At 44.5% G+C, this 17,881-nt stretch overlaps 1 protein-coding gene across 1 annotated transcript in view; it reads left to right on the top strand.

Moving 5' to 3' along the window:
• The first annotated feature begins 267 nt into the window (after nt 1-267).
• STK24 (serine/threonine kinase 24) overlaps nt 268-17,881 on the top strand; it is a 40,812-nt gene continuing 23,198 nt past the window's right edge. The window contains exons 1-2 of the mRNA XM_056861691.1: nt 268-371; nt 6,411-6,641. Of these exons, the coding sequence (XP_056717669.1) occupies nt 279-371; nt 6,411-6,641 (324 nt within the window). The 5' untranslated portion in view covers nt 268-278. The remainder of the gene's footprint in view (nt 372-6,410; nt 6,642-17,881) is intronic.

The raw sequence follows: 17,881 nt of genomic DNA, 5'->3' as shown, positions 1-17,881 counted from the left end.
CCTCCTCCGATGACGCAACCAGGCCCGCCTCCCCACCAACCCGGCTGCTTTTTTTTCCCCGCCCCGCCCCTCTGCGCGCGTGCGCCCGGCCGCAAGCCGTCGCGGGCAGGTTCCCCCCCCGTGGTCCGTCGGGGCGGCCTTGGGAGCTCGTAGGGAGGAGGGTGGATGGGAAGGAGGAAGAGGAGGAGGTGAGCCGCGGCTTGCCCCGACGGAGAGAGGCGGGCAGGGGCGCGCAGAGAGGAGACCGGGGCGTGTGTGTGGGGGGGGGGAGTGCGCGCATGCGCGTTGCCGCCGCCGCCGCCACCACCTCTACCGCTTCCGTCATCATGGCTCACTCCCCTGTGCAGCAGCCCGGCCTGCCGGGGATGCAGGTGAGAAACCCGCCTCCACTCTTTCTCCCCCCCTCCTCCTCCCTGCCTTCACTCTCTTCGGCCTTGAAGCTGCTCCTGGGTCCTGGCTGTAGGGAGGGAGGGCAGCTGCCCCCCTTCTGCCCCCCTTGCCCTGAGAGGGTCAGGATGGGGAGGTCTGGCTACAGTCTCCTCCCCACATTCTGGGCTAGGTTAGAGAGGGAGGGAGGGAGGCAGTGTGTATTTCCCTTTCCTCTTGGTGGTGTGTCTTTTTTTGGGGGGGGGGAGTTGTGGAGGGGCAGGACCTGTGTCAGATGGGGGTGATGGAGGAGCAATAGGTGTAGGGGGGCCTGTGTCAGATGGGGGGGTGATGGAGGAGCAGTAGGTGGGGGGGACCTGTGTCAGATGGGGGGGTGATGGAGGAGCAGTAGGTGGGGGGGACCTGTGTCAGATGGGGGGGTGATGGAGAAGCAATAGGTGGGGGTCCTGTGTCAAATGGGGGGGTGATGGAGAAGCAATAGGTGTGGGGGGTCCTGTGTCAAATGGGGGGTGATGGAGGAGTAATAGGTGTGGGGGGTCCTGTGTCAGATGGGGGGGTGATGGAGGAGCAGTAGGTGGGGGTCCTGTGTCAAATGGGGGGGTGATGGAGGAGCAGTAGGTGGGGGGACCTGTGTCAGATGCGGGGTGATGGAGGAGCAGTAGGTACAGGGGACCTGTGTCAGATGGGGGGTGATGGAGGAGCAGTAGGTGGGGGGACCTGTGTCAGATGGGGGGGTGATGGAGGAGCAGTAGGTGGGGGGACCTGTGTCAGATGGAAGGTGGTTGAGGTGGAAGAATAACAACGGGCTCTAGCAGCGAAGGAGTGTGGGGTGGGAGTGTTGTTCAGCCTTCCCTGCTCACTGTGGAACGTTGCCTTAAATTAAAGATATCTACATGCCCTAATTTGTTTTTTTTGGTGGGGGGAAAGGGATATTCTCTCCTAGTGGGGGGGGCACTCAGGGTGGCTGAAAATAAATTTTGTTGCGCCTGTGGTCCATATCCCTTCTGCGAAAAGCGAGCCCTGAATAGTTTGGGTCTAGTCGAGCCTGAGGATCACAGCTCGCAGAGTTACTGTAGTCAGCTGAAGTCAATGTGCTTAGCCTGGACTAACCCTGCATATGATTGCACTCTTGGTGACCTTCAGAGTGACCTGTGGTGCCCACCTGGCTAAATGTGGCGTGCGGCATGACTTTGAGTTCTAATGTGGAAAGCAAATTCATGGACTGTGGGGCATAGATATCCTGGTTTGTATCTCTAAGACTGATTTCCCTCATTTTGCTTTTTTTGTTTTGTTAGCAGTGTTTGACAAGTTGACAGCGTCGTAACAACCCTGAAATAATCTTTGTGTGTTTGTGAAATTGTAATTTATAGGGTATAGATACTTAAAGTGTTCGCTGCCTCACAAGCTCTCCCTTTATCATTTTGTCTTAATGACTTCAGTAACATTTTGGTTTTCCCCTCTTGAGGCTGCAATAACTCAGCTGTCGTGCAAAGGTTATTTTGCATCTGCGTTTGAGTAATATAAAAATATATCTGACAAAGCAGGTGACAAATGGAGACGCTTCAGATACGCACCGCATGCTTTGTTTGTAGCATATATATTTTTATTCCAATCCTGGTGAGTCTAGTTTCTCCATCCACAGAATGCTGCATTTTGAAGGGCAATGGGTGTTAGAAGGTAGGCTCTGTAATTTGCTTTCTGGAAGGGGGATGTGGCACAGCATATTGGTCCTTCTGGTGTGGTCTGCTTTATGGTTTACCAAGGGTGTGGGGAGAGAGGCGGGGAGGGGGCTCATAATCCAGTAGGTCAAGGAAGGATAGTTTTGCTTAGGCCCAGAGTTTCTGTTTTCCACAAGATGCAGCAGATATAGTTTGGTTGTGGTTGACTGGGGTGTGTCTGTCTGTCTTCCCTTGCAAGTCTAGTCCTACTCAGTTGCAAGATCAGGGTGGGCTGAGGAAAGGAGAGAGCCGAGGTGTGCCTTACACAATGAATGAGGGCCTTACTGGGTTTTTGGCATTTAACCAGCTGACAAAAATATGATCAAACATTTATCAGATTTTTAAAAAAGCATTAATTTGGAAAAAAACAGGCTAGTTATTGTGAAATAACGACACTTTTTAAAGTATTCTAATGCATTATTGTGTAGTCACCTTGGTGGCCCTGTGAAGGCAGAAAGGTAGGGGGGAAATTAAATAAAATAAAAACGCTCTATTAAGTAAGGATTCTGTGACTATGAACAATGTAATAGTACTTCAATTTGGCTTTTATCCAAATGAGTCTATGATCACTGAATTTTTTTTAAAGCTAGAAAACCCCCCAACAACTTGGACATAGTTAAATAGGTGGTCAGTTAGCATAATTTGCCTAATCAGTTGTTGAGTCGTGAGTATAGACAAGGTCCTAGAGGTCATCCTTCCCATGAGTGGGAGTTACCCATGCAGACTCGTGAATGCTTGTTAAGTCATTAATACCTTGTGATCAAGATTAAAGTCTATAGAGGACTGAAGAGGGTAATGCTACCCTTGGTGAACTTCAGGCAGAGATTGCTAACCAAAGCCTCAGTGAAAGTTATGTTTAGCATCTAGCTATAAAAAATGTAAATAGGAAACTATTGTGTCTGGATATTTTGATGTGTTGGACATGATTGGTCAGTCGACCATATTAATAAATTTGAATTTGTGTGTAATTGTCTACAATATTGCTGTAAAGTTAGAATATACAACTTTATTGCTGTACATAATGGAAACAATGCTTGTCTAAAGGAAGTTTTTACATTGTCTCCTTAGAAAGGTATTTATAGCTGGCAGTTATTAAAGCTTTGATTTCATCCTGATATGCATATTCTTACATTGGTTGCTTTTAAAGTGGATGGAGATCCACTCATGGAGGCATGAGTACACTTCCTGATGTCTACAATGTTCCTTTCTGCTGCCTGTGTGGTTGTTAATTTGCTTACTTTGGGGAAAGATGGAAAAACCGTGTGGGTAATGTGCTCAACTGGATCAAGCATCTTTGTATTTTAAACTGGGTGAAAGCAGTGCAGTATATTCTAATTTGATAGACCTTTTTTCAGCATTATGTTGGGCACATCAGTACAAAACCATATTGCTACGTGCTACTTAGTGGGAGTAGACTCATATGGTTTATGATGTGAAACTCCATTGCACTTAGCCACAAAAATCCAACCTCACCGTCATGTTTCATTAGTGCATTCTGTAACTGTTTCTTCATTTCATTTATATCCCACCTTTCTTCCAGTATGGATTCAAGGTGGCTCGCGCAGGATGCCCTGGAACTCTCCCATCCTAGCACCGACCACACCCAAGCCTGTCTCGCTTCAGCAGGTTGCTGTGTCATGTGACTTCCAACCATACTTTGGAGCCTAACAGCTTGCTTGAATGTTCAATGCAGCAGGTGCTAACAATTGTTTCAGGCCATTTATGCATGGGAGGTTTTGCCTGGGATTTGCCACACTCTAGATGCACATTTTCCCCATCCAAATTCTCAGAACTCAACAATAAGCTCCCACACAGAGTTTTGAGAATTTGGATGAGGAAAATGTGCATCTAGAGAGCAGCAAACCCAAGGCAAAACCTCTATGCATAAATGGCCTTGGAGTCTGTTTTCTAGACAGAATTTTTTTCAGAATGTTTTTCCGAAACTATTATTTTAATTGGTCTCTTTTTTGTGTTGCTGTTAATTTGAAATATTAGTATCAAATATTATGGGACAGACTGTTTTTTCTGCATGCCTTTAGTCTAGGATTGACATTTGACCAGTCAAATAAATATTAAAAAAACAGAACTGCCAACAGAGAGTGGCTTCTCACACTCCTGTCCTCAAGCGTGGATTATCTCTCCTCACACAGCCTGAAACACGGTGCAGCGATTAAGAAGTTTGTCGTCATCATCATTCCTTTATTGGCATAAAAACGTAATACAGAAGGGTACAAAAGGAATGGAGATATTAAAAAGTGCCCTTTACAGAATAGTTAAAAGACAGTTGCATTGAATCGCGCTGTTTGTTGATACTTCCATCTAGTTAACTGTTTGGCGGGCTTTTAAAACAAGCTTTAAAAACTGTGCCACTGTCTCCAATATATGGGGCAAACGATTGTTCAATAAATAGGAAACGTTAAAAGAATCTGAGACATTCTGTCTATTAACCAACGGGGGCTTAAAAGTTCGTTACGAGATTCTGTGTAGAAACTACAATAAAATAAGGCATGAGCAAGTCGTTTTGCTCAGGGGGAGAAGATTGAGTTCTGTCTCGCTGGCTTGTCTGCACTTTGAGACAAATACACATCACTCTAAAGCGTGCTTCAAAAATGGTGCCAAACATTTCCATTATTAAGGGATGGAGCTGTGCAGGTCGACAGAGCACCTGCATTTAAATTCGCGGTCTGGTCTTGCAGCACACAGGTGCGCTGTGGTATAACTGCAGCCAGTGCCCTGTCTTTAATGTGCATGGATGTGCTATGAGCCCTGCTTAGTATTTGGATGGGAGACCAGCGAGGAAGTCCAAGGTTGCGATTCAGAAGCAGGCAATGACAAATCGCCTCTGAATGTCTCTTGCCTTGAAACCCCCCCAGGGGTCACTAAAAGTGAGCTGTGACTTGATGGCGGGAAAAAAGCCGTGAAAGCTAATGAAAATAGTGGTGTAGTGGTTAAGAGCGGTGGTTTGGAGCGGTGAACTCTGATCTGGAGAACCGGGTTTGATTCCCCACTCCTCCACATGAGCGGCGGAGGCTAATCTGGTGAACTGGATTTGTTTCCCCACTCCTACACACAAAGCCAGCTGGGTGACCTTGGGCTAGTCACAGCTCTCTCAGCCCCACCTACCTCACAAGGTGTCTGTTGTGGGGAGGGGAAGGGAAGATTTGATTCTGCCTTAAGTGATAGAGAAAGTTGGCGTATAAAAACCAACTCTTCTCGTCCTCCTGTTTTGTGTCATTCTGACAAACTTAACTCTGGACCTGTGTTACTGTTACAGTGGCGATTGCTTACTACATGTCCTTGCTTACGGAACCCTGTATTTCTGTTCAAAGATGCCTACAGTTACAGCACATGGCCAGTAAGGAGGCTGTGTGGCTTAATTAGGAGGGGAGTGCGCATAAGTGTTCTGGAGACAGTTGCAGGGAAAGTGCGTGTCTGCTTCTAAATTAGGGATGTGCATTTGTAACCTTGACAACTGCGAGGCAAGAGAGTCTGTCGTCCCTACTGCTTCTAGTGGATGACATCGTAATGCAATATGGAAGAGAATTTGCCACTTCAAGAAAGGCATTCTATACTACATGAAATATTTTGATAAAATATTGTTGGAGTTTATGGTCAACTGGCATTTCACTTCGTGCCTGTGTGCATGCTGTGCTTTGTGGAATTGGCACTGTCACACTGCATTTTGTTACCCTATAATCCCTGCTGCTTATTAAAAAGCAAGGCTAGTTCATAGCCTTCAGGGTTTGCAGAGCAGTCATTGAAAGTATGTTGGCACTGTGTGGTGAAGGTTCAGTAATCCACAGTAATTTGGGGGAGGAGGCAGTGCTGCTATGCCCAAGGCAGGAAAGCTTTTTTCTCCTGAGTAGCACTTTTGTTTTTCCCAGCACCGCAGTCTCTGGTTTCTTGCTTTTTTTTTGAGTCACATATTTTTCTTGCTTAAACTATCTTAATTTTCAGATATATAGATACAGATTTGTCTAATTATTAAACTTGTACTCAGAACTTCAGTTTCCATAGTACTTCATTAGGATTCCTTTAGAGTCAGGGTTTCTGACACGTCTTCATTTTTGTAGTTAACCTTCCTGCAGACAGAGTGTCTTATCTTCACTGGAAGAAGAACAGTACCAGATTGCACTACAATAAGCTGAGAATACAGAGTAATTCTTTTCTCATTTCAGATTGAAATAGTTTTCAGATCATTGACCATTGTCAGCCTATGCTAACTTCAGCATAAGTGAACAGTGGGTGTGAAATGCTTTAATCATCAAACTCTAAGATGTTTTTTCTCTTCCGTATTTCTGCCAGAATCTGAAAGCGGATCCAGAAGAACTTTTTACAAAATTGGAGAAGATCGGCAAAGGTTCATTTGGTGAAGTTTTTAAGGGAATTGACAATCGAACTCAAAAAGTTGTTGCTATTAAAATTATTGATTTGGAAGAAGCTGAAGATGAAATAGAAGACATTCAGCAGGAAATCACGGTGCTAAGTCAGTGTGACAGCCCCTATGTTACCAAATATTATGGATCCTACTTAAAGGTGAGAGGTTACCTTTATGTTGAAACACTGTATTCAGAATATTCCTACTTACCAGTCAAGGTCTTGGTGGAAATAGTAGACTAGCTTTCAGTATAAGAAGAAATGCTTTGAACTCCAGACAAAACTACTTGTTGATCTTCTAAGATTTGTGCTATCAGCGTAGAGAGTATTTTGTAGGCTTGCTTAAATGGAAACTACCTCTATTAATGTGAGCATTGGAAGGAATACTGATCACATCACCCATATGCTTGCATTTTTCATTAAGAATGAAATATTCTAAAGTAGGTATGTGTAATCACATGCAGAGAACACTACATAATGAGTATATTATTTAAATACCAGTTGAACTGCTGTGACTTCCTTTAAAAGAATCCTGACAATTGTGGTTTGACAAGGCTGCGAAGAGTTGTTAGAGATCTGTGATACCTCTTACAGAACTACAGTTCCTGGGGTTACTGTTTCACTTAGGCATGCTTAAATCTATAGTGTGGGCATGTCCAGAATTTCCATTTGGTAGCAAAAATCATTTTGCATTTCACTAAAATTGTATAACTGCTTCTGTGCTTTCGAGAGTCAGGTAATGAAGGGCGCTTTGACTCTTGAAAGCTCATATCCCCCACCCCCCAAATCTTGTTGGTCTCTAAGGTACTACAGTCTGTAGTTGTATGTCTTGGTACTTGGTGCAGCTTGGTTATCTTGGTCATCATGGAGGCACAGCTAACTTACTAAGGGCACTGTTTCTGCTTAATCTGAAATTAGCCTCTCTTTTGTAAGAATTCTTGGCTTCCTCTTTAGTTGCAGGCTAGAGCTGAAAGAAACACATGCTTCACGTCACATGGCACAACTCGGACTGGGGATTGTATGCTTTGTGTGCTCCCCCCGTTAAAAAGAAATATGCACGAGCAGAAGTTCCTGTGCATGTTAGCGAGATGAATTGGAAGTTGGGTATTGCTTTGACTTGCTCTCCTGTCCACAAGGGAGTATTTTAAGTCTGTGGTCCCACATCTATCGTCTGACATGCTGCTCCAGACAAGTCTGCCGTTTGTGTGATCCAGCTTTTAGTGTTGGACATCTTAGGATTCACTTGGCAGCAGTCCTGCGTTGCATGCAGTTTGTGGTCTATGTGTTACTCTACCTAATTTCTGAATTTATTAATCTAAATGATGAAAGTGATCCTGTATCTGTTACTGGAACTGTAATGGTGACTGTCCAGTTTTGGCAGAGTTTTCTAGCTGCTTTACTGCTGAAAGTGTTACCCCACAATTATGTATACCTCTGGGGAAACTGGTTCTTCAGGATGTTCATGTCGACTTTCTTTCAGGTATTGAATTGCTGATTCCTTGTATGTAGTATTTAGGTTTCCAAAAAGAAAATGTGTTAGCTTCCTTTTGGCTTGGCCATCTTAGTAGAGGTTCTTAACAAATGTTTCACAAATTGTATGCAGATACTGGCTCTTCTGTCGTAGTCTGTTTGTGTTTGATTTGTATTTGGCAATGGCTAGCGCTAGCAAACTAGAACAAGGAACTGTTCTGGCAAGAGGCCTTTGCTGCTTGCCATTAATTATGATGACATCCTTAAACTATTTGGATATATCAAGCCTACATGCAAGTGAAAATAAAGTCAGGATCAAGCAATGAAGTTCCTTAAAGCATAGCAATTGTGAAAACAAAGTGGTGGTATGGTTTCCCCCCCACTATATACTGTACATAAACAGAGGAGTGAAACTGCAACTGCTGTCCTCACCCCCTCCATGTCTACACCTTCAGACAAACATTTACAGGGAATTCTAAGTCTGTAAGCTTTGTTTTCTTGATTGGAACTGTGCTTTTTGCAGTGTTTCCAATTGTGCACGATTGGTCGATGACAGTAGAAATTGGAAAATTGGAAGTTAGTCTGTTCTGGGTAAGGTTGCACTTCCCCCAAAGAACCTGTTTACAGTTGGGAACTTCTGTGTCTGCAAAATTATCTGTTTATTTTACAAAATATATATATACACCCCACCTTTCTGCACTCATCAGGGCTACCAAGGTGGCTAACAACTGGGTGCAATAGATAAGTTTCAATTCCTCCCTTTGTCTTAGCGCTCTTTAGATTGCTTGTTGGCCAAAGTATGGCCATTTTATAACTGCCCTGTATTTTGTATTGGATGTCCCATTTTTGTACTTGACGTTTTAGCTACTATGCCAATAAATAAGGCTATAAATGAATGAATGAAAGATTGCTTGTTTTGCCCAAAGGAAAGTCCCCCCCCCCCAATCCTCTAAGAATAACACAGAGCAAATTTTGTGTTGCACATTGAGGAGGCGAGCACAAAAACCGAAGAATAAAGTAAATCCAGTTAAAAAATGGGAAATAAGGCCCTTGTATGTGGAATAATGCCCCGACCTAGATAGCCCAGGCTAGCCTGATCTTGTCAGATCTCAGAAGCTTAGCAGGGTCGACTCTGGCAAGTATTTAGATGAGAGACCGCCAAGGAATACCAGGGTTGTGACATGGAGGCAGGCAATGGTGAACCACTCTTGTCTTGAAAACCCTACAGGGTTGCCATAAGTCAGCTGTGACTTGATGGCAAAAAAAAAAGTGGAATAATGCATACACAGATCCCAGATCCTGGGCCAGTTATGTGTGTTGAGGACTGTGCAACACACTGGGGCCTCTGCAGATGTCTCCATTACTGCCACCTCTTTTAGTAAGGGTCCTGGGTGCTGTTTGAGGTTGGGATCATGACTGTCCAGACTGCCAGTTGTGCAGATCCTGAGGAAGAGTTTCCATCTAGACATTAGGGAGAATATTGTCGAAGGCTTTCACGGTCAGAGTTCATTGGTTCTTGTAGGTTATCCGGGCTGTGTAACCGTGGTCTTGGAATTTTCTTTCCTGACGTTTTCTTTCCTGTGGCAGGCATCTTCAGAGTAGTAACACTGAAGAGACACTGTCCTTCAGTGTTACTACTCTGAAGATGCCTGCCACAGTTGCTGGCGAAACGTCAGGAAAGAAAATTCCAAGACCACGGTTACACAGCCCGGATAACCTACAAGAACCAATTAGGGAGAATTCCTGCTCTGAGGGAAAGGGCATCTTGGAGCTCAGGTTTTCCCGCCCTTTGCTCGGGGAGGCATGACCAAAATCTCACTTACTGTCCTCTGGGCGGGAAAGCCTCGACTTCCCACTTTTTCGTCCTGATATATTAAAAAAAAGGATTCCCTTCTTCTATCTCTGTCTTCTGGTCCTTCTACGGCTCTACCCCGGTCCCACAAAATGAGAGGACGACTTGTTGTCCATGGAGGACTTGTTGTCCAGGGCTTTAATTGCTCTTGAGCTTAATCAAGAGCCAGGCTCTAAGCCTGAGGATCCTCAACCTGAGACATGGCCAGTGGGCACTAAGGACTATTTTCCTCAGGGATCTTCCCAGATTAAAAAGGTCTCTCGTCCAAATTATTTTGTAAAGCTTATCAAGGCTGAGTGGGACAAGCCAACCCAGAACAGGCAGTTCCCTGGGTCCATTAAAAAGCTGTATGAGATGTCTCCCCCCGCAATGGACCTTCTCAGTCGGCCTGTAGTCGATGCTCCCGCGATCACATCAGCGAGAAGGATCTCAGAGCTGGGGGCGTTATCAATTAGAAAAGAACTCTGTATTATCCGCTGAGACAAGGTCGTTCTACGTCTCGACCCCACGTTTATTCCCAAGGTTAACACTACCTTTCATCGTCAGCAGGAACTCCTCTTGCCATCCTTTTGTCCTCATCCGGCTAGTCCCAGGGAAAAAGAATGGCACACCCTGGATGTTCGCAGAGCTATCAAGATCTACATTAGCCGGGCTGCGTCATTCAGATTATCGGACTCCCTCTTTATTTCTGTTTCGGCCCCTAGCAGAGGCCGGCGATTGTCTCGACCTTCTCTAAGCTGGGCTGTCAAACGCTGCATTTCTGAAGCTTACCAAGCCTGCAAAGTTCCCGTTCCCTTAGGGATCACGGCCCATTCTGTGCGCAGTGCAGCAGCTACAGCGGCCTTACATCATCAGGCCTCGGTGGAGGAAATATGCAAGGCGGCCACATGGTCTAGCGTGTCCACCTTTGTCCGCCACTACCGCATAAATTCCTTTGCGTCCGCTGAGGTGGCCTTTGGCCGTAGAGTGCTACAGCACGTGGTCGAGGATAATAATGATTAACCCAGGTAGTCTACAGCTCTTGGACATCCCGAGCTCCAAGATGCCCTTTCCCTCAGCGGGAATGTAGCCTTGTTACTCACCGAGAGGGCTCTTTCCTCTCTAAGGAAAAGGGCATCTTGCCCCGCCCAAAAATTGGTTAATACAGTCTAAAAATCTGATTCATTCCTGTGGGTATATGCTACTACCTATGGATACCTTAATACCTAAGCACAGGCACATCTGACCTACGTTAAAGGGGTGGTTTCCTTCCCTTTCACGCCAGCTACTCTCTCATTCCTTACTTGTTGTCTGAGAGTTTTTTCCTACTTGTCTACTTTGTTATGATGTAGACCTGTTATTTACACGTTGGTTGTATTCCGTACCTGTTCGGTCTGGTTATCAATGTTTTTTCTAGTTCTTACTCCTGTCTACAGCTTCGGCTCTTTGTAAAGTGGGAAGTCGAGGCTTTCCCGCCCAGAGGATAGGAAGTGAGATTTTGGTCCTGCCTCCCCGAGCAAAGGGCGGGAAAACCCGAGCTTCAAGATGCCCTTCTTCCTCAGAGCAGAAAGAGCCCTCTCGGTGAGTAACAAGGCTACATTTTCTAACAGAGCGCTTCCTCAGTGGAACAGGCTTCTTCGGGAGGTGGTAAGTGCTCCTTCCCTGGAGGTTTTTAAGCAGAGGCTAGATGGCCATCTGTCAGCAAAGCTAATTCTATTAACTTGGGTAGTTCATGGGAGGGGGGCATCTTGGCCATCTTCTGGGCACTGGGGTTGTGTGGGGGAGGTAGTTGTGAATTTCCTGCATTGTGCGGGGGGTTGGACTAGATGACCCTGGTGGTCCCTTCCAACTCTATGATTCTATAAAAAGTTCTTATGAGCATAATGGTATGCTTAATGTATGCACGCACGTTTCTCCAGTTCCTCTTCTTCCAGTTCACAAATGAAGACAGTAGATTACCATGGGAAGCAGAATTAGATTTAGAAGATTTATGAACTTCTGGTGTTAGTGTGTAATCCTTTCCATCCTGTATGAGTGGGCAGTGCCTGTGTGAGTTAGAGGCATGCAGACCCGTCAGGAACAGCTGCGTTTGATGGCTTTTGGAGAGGGATGTGTTCTCAGCTTTGAAAATGAGAAATGGTGTTTGAGTGTTCCTAAATACTACAAATTCCTCATAGTTCAATGACAAAATAGTCTGCCTTGTAGTTACCATTTGTTTTGGTTTTGTACCAGAGGTATGCTAGATGCTTCACAGTCTGTACCAGATATGTTAAAATCTGTCATGTCAGGATAGGGAAGACCAGAGGTTGGTATATGAGTAATGTGGATGAGCTAGAAAAGAGCTTGGGTTCTGTTCTTTTGCAGTGTTCTCACTCCCTTTCCCCCTTCAAAATGCCATTTACGTCCACACAGATCTTTTGAGCGGTAGGGTATAGGTGTCATCTCGCGACAAAGCCAGTGTCTTTGGCCATTCACGCATGGCTGATTTGTCTTGCGATTTGTCTTCATGGTAAGTAATACAAGGTTCGTTCTCCCTGTCATGTCTCACACTTTTTTTATCCTGGGAGGCAAAAATTGAATGCATGATGAACTCCATTCTTCATCAATCCCACAAATGTTCAGGGAGGGATGTTCCCAAGTGAAGCACCGTGGGATAGTAGGGGAGTGATCATTATTTCGCCAGTGCTCTGTGATTGGCTGATGCCAGTTAAGGTCTGCCTTAACAAGGACGTTTTCCAGAGTTCCACCGAGAGGGAGGCGGGAGGAGGAGTGGGAGGGGAAAGTGGAATGGAGAGTGTCAGAAGGAAGAGGAGTCGACCTGAGCTCTGAAATGCAGCAGCAGGCACTCGCAATTGCTGCGCTTCTTTGTTTTTAATCGGGATAAAGCTGGGATTGGAAAACCAGGGGAAGTTTTGCAACGGAAGTGGGTTGGTGCCGCAGGAGGGGGAGGATCATGCTTTTAGGCAACGGAGATTCGCTACATTCGCGGGAGAATTGCAAGACAAAAGAGCCATGCTTTAATGGCCTTTGACCAATTAACTGCTTCCCCTGATGGTTTCATGAACTATCCTCTAAGGCAGAAGTCATACATCACTCTTGGGACCTTGAGGTATTTTGGAACCTCAGTGAGTCTCACTATTTAGAGATCCTGGTGTGAAGTCCCTCTTGCAGGAAGTCATGATGACAGTCCCATCTTGGATGTTAAAATAATAATTTTAGGTTGTGTACATGTGATCTTCCGTTGGCACAATCAGTGGTGTAAAAGTATTGAGGCTTTAACGTTGCAGAAAAAAATGCAGCAGATGAAGCAGACTTAAAATCAAAGAGAAATGGGTTTTTCTAAAGTTACTGTGTGACCTGCTGCGCACTGCTCAATATCTAGAATCACCTGCTCTTTACACCAAACTAAAAGCTTGCAGTGGAGATATTGCTGGAACATGTTTTAGGAATACAGAATATCTGTCAGTCTTGCAAGCCGCATCTCTGGTGCAAGTGACCATTGCTTCTAGGAGACAAGCTTGGTTGTACAGCCAGTAATACCTGGGAAAGACCTGGGGGAGGAGGAGTCCCTGAGTGGAGAAATCTGATTTGCTGCGTAGACAGGGAAAAGCGTCTCACTACTGTTCTGTGTTTTAGGCTGTGGATCTCCTTTTCTGTGTTTTTGCTTCTGCTTGAGCTTCAGCAGCTCTAACTCCTGTAACCGTGAACCATTCGGTGTCTTTTAAAAATCAGATTCTAAAACCCAAGGAAATAGAGCTGCCATAGGTCCCCCTGATATGGTCCTGGATATCCGATGTACAGATAAAATCCAGTCAAATACAAAAGCTTTGCCCCATGTTATTGCATTGGCTGTACTCAAGCTTCTAATGTCACACTTTGGCAGTTTGGCTTTTCCTTCTTTTGTATCTTTAAGGTAAACGTTAAAGTTAACAGCTAGATTATACATTTGACTTTTTGAAAAACATGCAGTTGGTCTTCAGTGATCTCTGTTAGAGTAATTTCTTTCTCTGTTTAATAGATTGGAGAAATCTGCATGTTAGTAACTGAGATTAATGCTGATGTGTGACCACTAGATGGCCCTAGATTATCAGTGTACCTTGAGCAACAATGGTTAGGTGTCTTTTATTAAGAAAACTGTTTATATTTGTGTGTGGGGCAGGGGTGGGAATGGACTACTCTTTACAATTCAGGCTGGCTAAAATAAGCAAACATTACAGAAGAACCTTAAAATACCTAGCTAGTTAGGGTCAGCCTGTTTACAGCCATCTGTTGAATGGAACATGGCAGGGAGGAAGCATGATTCTTGGAGCGAGAAAAATAACCTGGTTTGGTTCCTTAGGGAGAATGAGGGGGCATAAGTTCTGTGAAGACTAAGTGCCTAACATACTAAAGTACACAATTTATAAATGCCTAACATATTAAAGTATACAATTACTTTTGAAACTCGTGCACAAAATACTGGATGCTTAGATTCCGCCCCCCCAAATGCTCAAACTGTTCCATTTTTCTAATAATTTAGGCAGACATTTTCTGTTTTGTAGACATGTGCAGTTGAAATAATCTGTACATGAGACATTGGTTTCAAACATTGGTCTTGCATATAAACTTTCGAATGAAAACCTCTTATGTCCAAACCTATTTGTTTAGTCACCGCTTGTGAGCTATGTCAATCTTCTGGTGAAATTACTTGTTTCCCCACTGCCTCTCAAGAGACAGATTTTTTAAAGATGTCGTTGAGTATTAGATGGCTGGAAAACATCTGTGAAAGAACAAATGTGCCATGTGCAGAACAGAATTATTTTTTGTTGATCTCAGGGAGCTTCTGGCTAGCTTGCTGTAAGGATTTGTTTTTAGAAGATATTTGAGCTCATCCGTTATCTACCCTCAAAAGAATGCAGTGCAAGACACCAGCCAAATGCTTCTCGTCATTAGCTCTGCACAGTGACTTGAGAATGATCTTCAGCACAACCATTTCCATCTCTCAAAGGGCTTTTGGGGGGAAATTATGAAGTGCCCATAATGACTATTTCCTGAGACTGCCTCTTTTGGCTCTAGGTCTTCTAATGTTCAAGACAGTAAACGTTGGCATGGTTATTCTAGTTGCTCCAAAGAGGAGGAGGAGAAATCATTGATTGTAATTAATGGACCTCATTTACATTTTAAAATTGAAACAAAACTTGAGTGTCTGGGAGTGAACTGGGGGCTCACCGTTTAAATTCACGTGGCTGCCTGTGAATTCTTTGAAAGGCACACTTGTATGAATGCAAGTGTGCCTTTCAAAGAAAATGGAGTGCGTGGGTGAAGGGTATGAAATCATTCTCCTTCCTTGTTCCATGCCCGTGTGCTATTTTCTTGCATCCTGGCAATACTTCTGGTATTAGAACTGGACTGGGAGAAAATGCTTTTCTGCCTCTTAGCAAGGACTATTCTTGGATGATGCACCTTAATTAGTTGCTGTAAGAGTACCAAAAATAAGAACCTGTCTCCTTAGCACTTAAATGTTAATTTTTACTTGTGTGGCTTATAAAACAGATTCTTGCTCACAAAAACATCATTTTTGGGGGGCACCTTAAAAACTCACACTTACTTATACGCCTCTGTGGGTTAGAGCTGCTTCATTAGATATTCAATCAACAGGCACACACTCACGAAAAGATGGTGAATAGTGGTATTAAAGCAATGAAATGTAACGGGTACAGTCTGTGGTGTTCATATGTCTCAAAAGGAAACAAGATAAACAGTGAGACCATTTGCAATAGCTTTAATTGGTCTTTCTAATTATGTTAAGCACCATCTGTACTGGGTGAAAATTTGTCTCTGTTTACACCCTCAGTTATTATACTTACATTTAGCAATTTCACATTGTATTCTCCTTTTGAAGACACTTGTTGAAGAACGGGTGACCTTCAGGTCAACAGCAGAGTCTTCTGCGAGGTTGGAATGTTCTCCCATTGACTTTTGAATGTTGCCATGTTTTATATCAAATGTGTTTTCCCTGCTGTCGTTGAGTTTTTGAAGTGTCTGTTTGTGTGCTTTTGCCGTAGAAGAATAACACCAATGATACGGAATAAATCTAGGATAAATACAGATTTCTCAGTCCTAGTCTTTGGTTTGTGGTGGAGTGTACTCCCTTTGTGTAAGTGTTCTGAAAATGGTTGCAATGCTGTTTTGGGAGGCGACATTGAAAACCAGAGGATGTTGATCAAAAGATTAGTCCAAGAGCAATCCATGACTTTAGGGACAGAATATTTGGATAACTTCAGTTATTTTTTAATCTTAATTTGCCTGTTGGCTAACTGCCAGGCCTTTTTTTTCTGTGGAGGCCCTTAGAATACAATAACACTGTGGGCTGATCAAGTAGTACTTTATTTGTTTATACTCAAGGCATGCAGCATTAAAGATCCATCCACAAGTGTGGCAGAACAGTCCCGCTGACCTATGAGCACTGCTCCATTCTGCCCTTTGAAGCGTCTAGGTGCCCACCAACTGTCTTGAGTCTTTGCCCAGCCATGCACCACTGTCCTGGCTCACCTAATCCTTGGTGCGGATTTCCTCTCTCACTGCTGTGTCCTGGCTCACCTCACCCTTGGTGCGGGTTTCCTCTCTCACTACCGCCACCAACTGTTGATTTTAAGAATTACCCTCCGAGAGGGCCAGTACTTCCAGCTTCCCTTTTTGTGTTGCCGTTTTAAGGTTCTGCCTAGTGCCTGCATCTCCCACTACCCAATGACTAGTTACCACAGATGGCTTATTGCACGTGCACACTCCTGGGGAAATAGCAATTTAGAAACTAATGCCTCCCTTTCCTTGACACCTGTTTTGAGTAATGTGTTTGGTGGAGGCCTGGTTGGTGTGGAGAATGACCACTAGAATGTAAGATAATAAAGAATTAACAGTGAAAAGTCCACACACAGAGACAATTTGCACAGCAATTGAGCATGGAATAAAAGAGAAAGTTGTAAACATGCAGTAACTTTGTCACTCACTCTATGGTGCTCTAGTTGTGGGAGGGGCTGTGGCTCAGTGGTAGAGCATCTGCTTGGCATGCAGAAGATCCCAGGTTCAATCCCCCACATCTCCAGTTAAAGGGACTAGGCGAGTAGGTGATGTGAAAGATCTCTGCCTGAGACCCTGGAGAGCCGTTGCCAGTCTGGGTAGACAATACTGACTTTGATGGACCCAGGGTCTGATTCAGTAGAAGGCTCCTTCATGTGTGTTCATGTGATCATATTCGAAGGCAGGCTCCTTAACTTGGAAGTTACAGTGTTCTGACCATTTCATTGTCTTCAGCCAGGATGGCCATTAGCATTTCCAGAGCTTTGATGTTGGTACTTCGGCAGTACTTGGGAGCTATTGACTTCAAAAGTCCACTCTTATCCAGGAGTCAGCATGGACAGACAGCCTGTCTGATCCATAAAGCAGGTACAAAAATCAAAAGGGCCAGGTTGGTTCAAGGAGCCATGAACAAAACTAAACCGAAAATGCTAAACTTTGTGGCCAGGAGTCTGAGTTGACCTGAGCTCAATTAACCAATCGGATCCATGGTGGGAGATGTTAATTAACTATGTAACTCTGTTACTAGCCATGTTTCCAAGGTGAGGGGGTCAAGAGTGAGATAGTGTGGTTGAGTTTATCTGCAGCTAAGCCCGCCCGGTTCTCACAGGTTTCAATTCTCACGATTTCATGTTTGCTAATTGGCACCACTGTTCTCTGCCTTGGAGACTGGAGGGAGTTTGGGTTGAAGCTAGTCAACTGCCTGCACCTGGCCTCTTACCTGGGTTGCAAAAGGTCACAGCTTGCAGGATCTCAAGCAACAGCACAGCTATTTTCCAACTTAACTTCCCCATTGTACACATGAACACATGAAGCTGCCTTATACTGAATCGGACCCTTGGTCCATCAAAGTCAGTATTGTCTACTCAGGCCGGCAGCGGCTCTCTAGGGTCTGAGGCAGGGGTCTTTCACGTCACCTACCTGCCTAGTCCCTTTAACTGGAGATGCCAGGGATTGAACCTGGGACCTTGTAGTCCTGAAAGTCTGAACCAGTCTTTGAGAAAACAAGAACTGCACTAAAAGACTCAGTTTCCTGACAGCACCT

Source organism: Euleptes europaea, chromosome 16 (genome assembly GCF_029931775.1).
Source record: "Euleptes europaea isolate rEulEur1 chromosome 16, rEulEur1.hap1, whole genome shotgun sequence".
NCBI classification, from domain to species: Eukaryota; Metazoa; Chordata; class Lepidosauria; order Squamata; family Sphaerodactylidae; genus Euleptes; species Euleptes europaea.
Note: the sequence above shows the minus strand (reverse complement) of the source record. Positions and strands in the feature narration are given on the sequence as shown.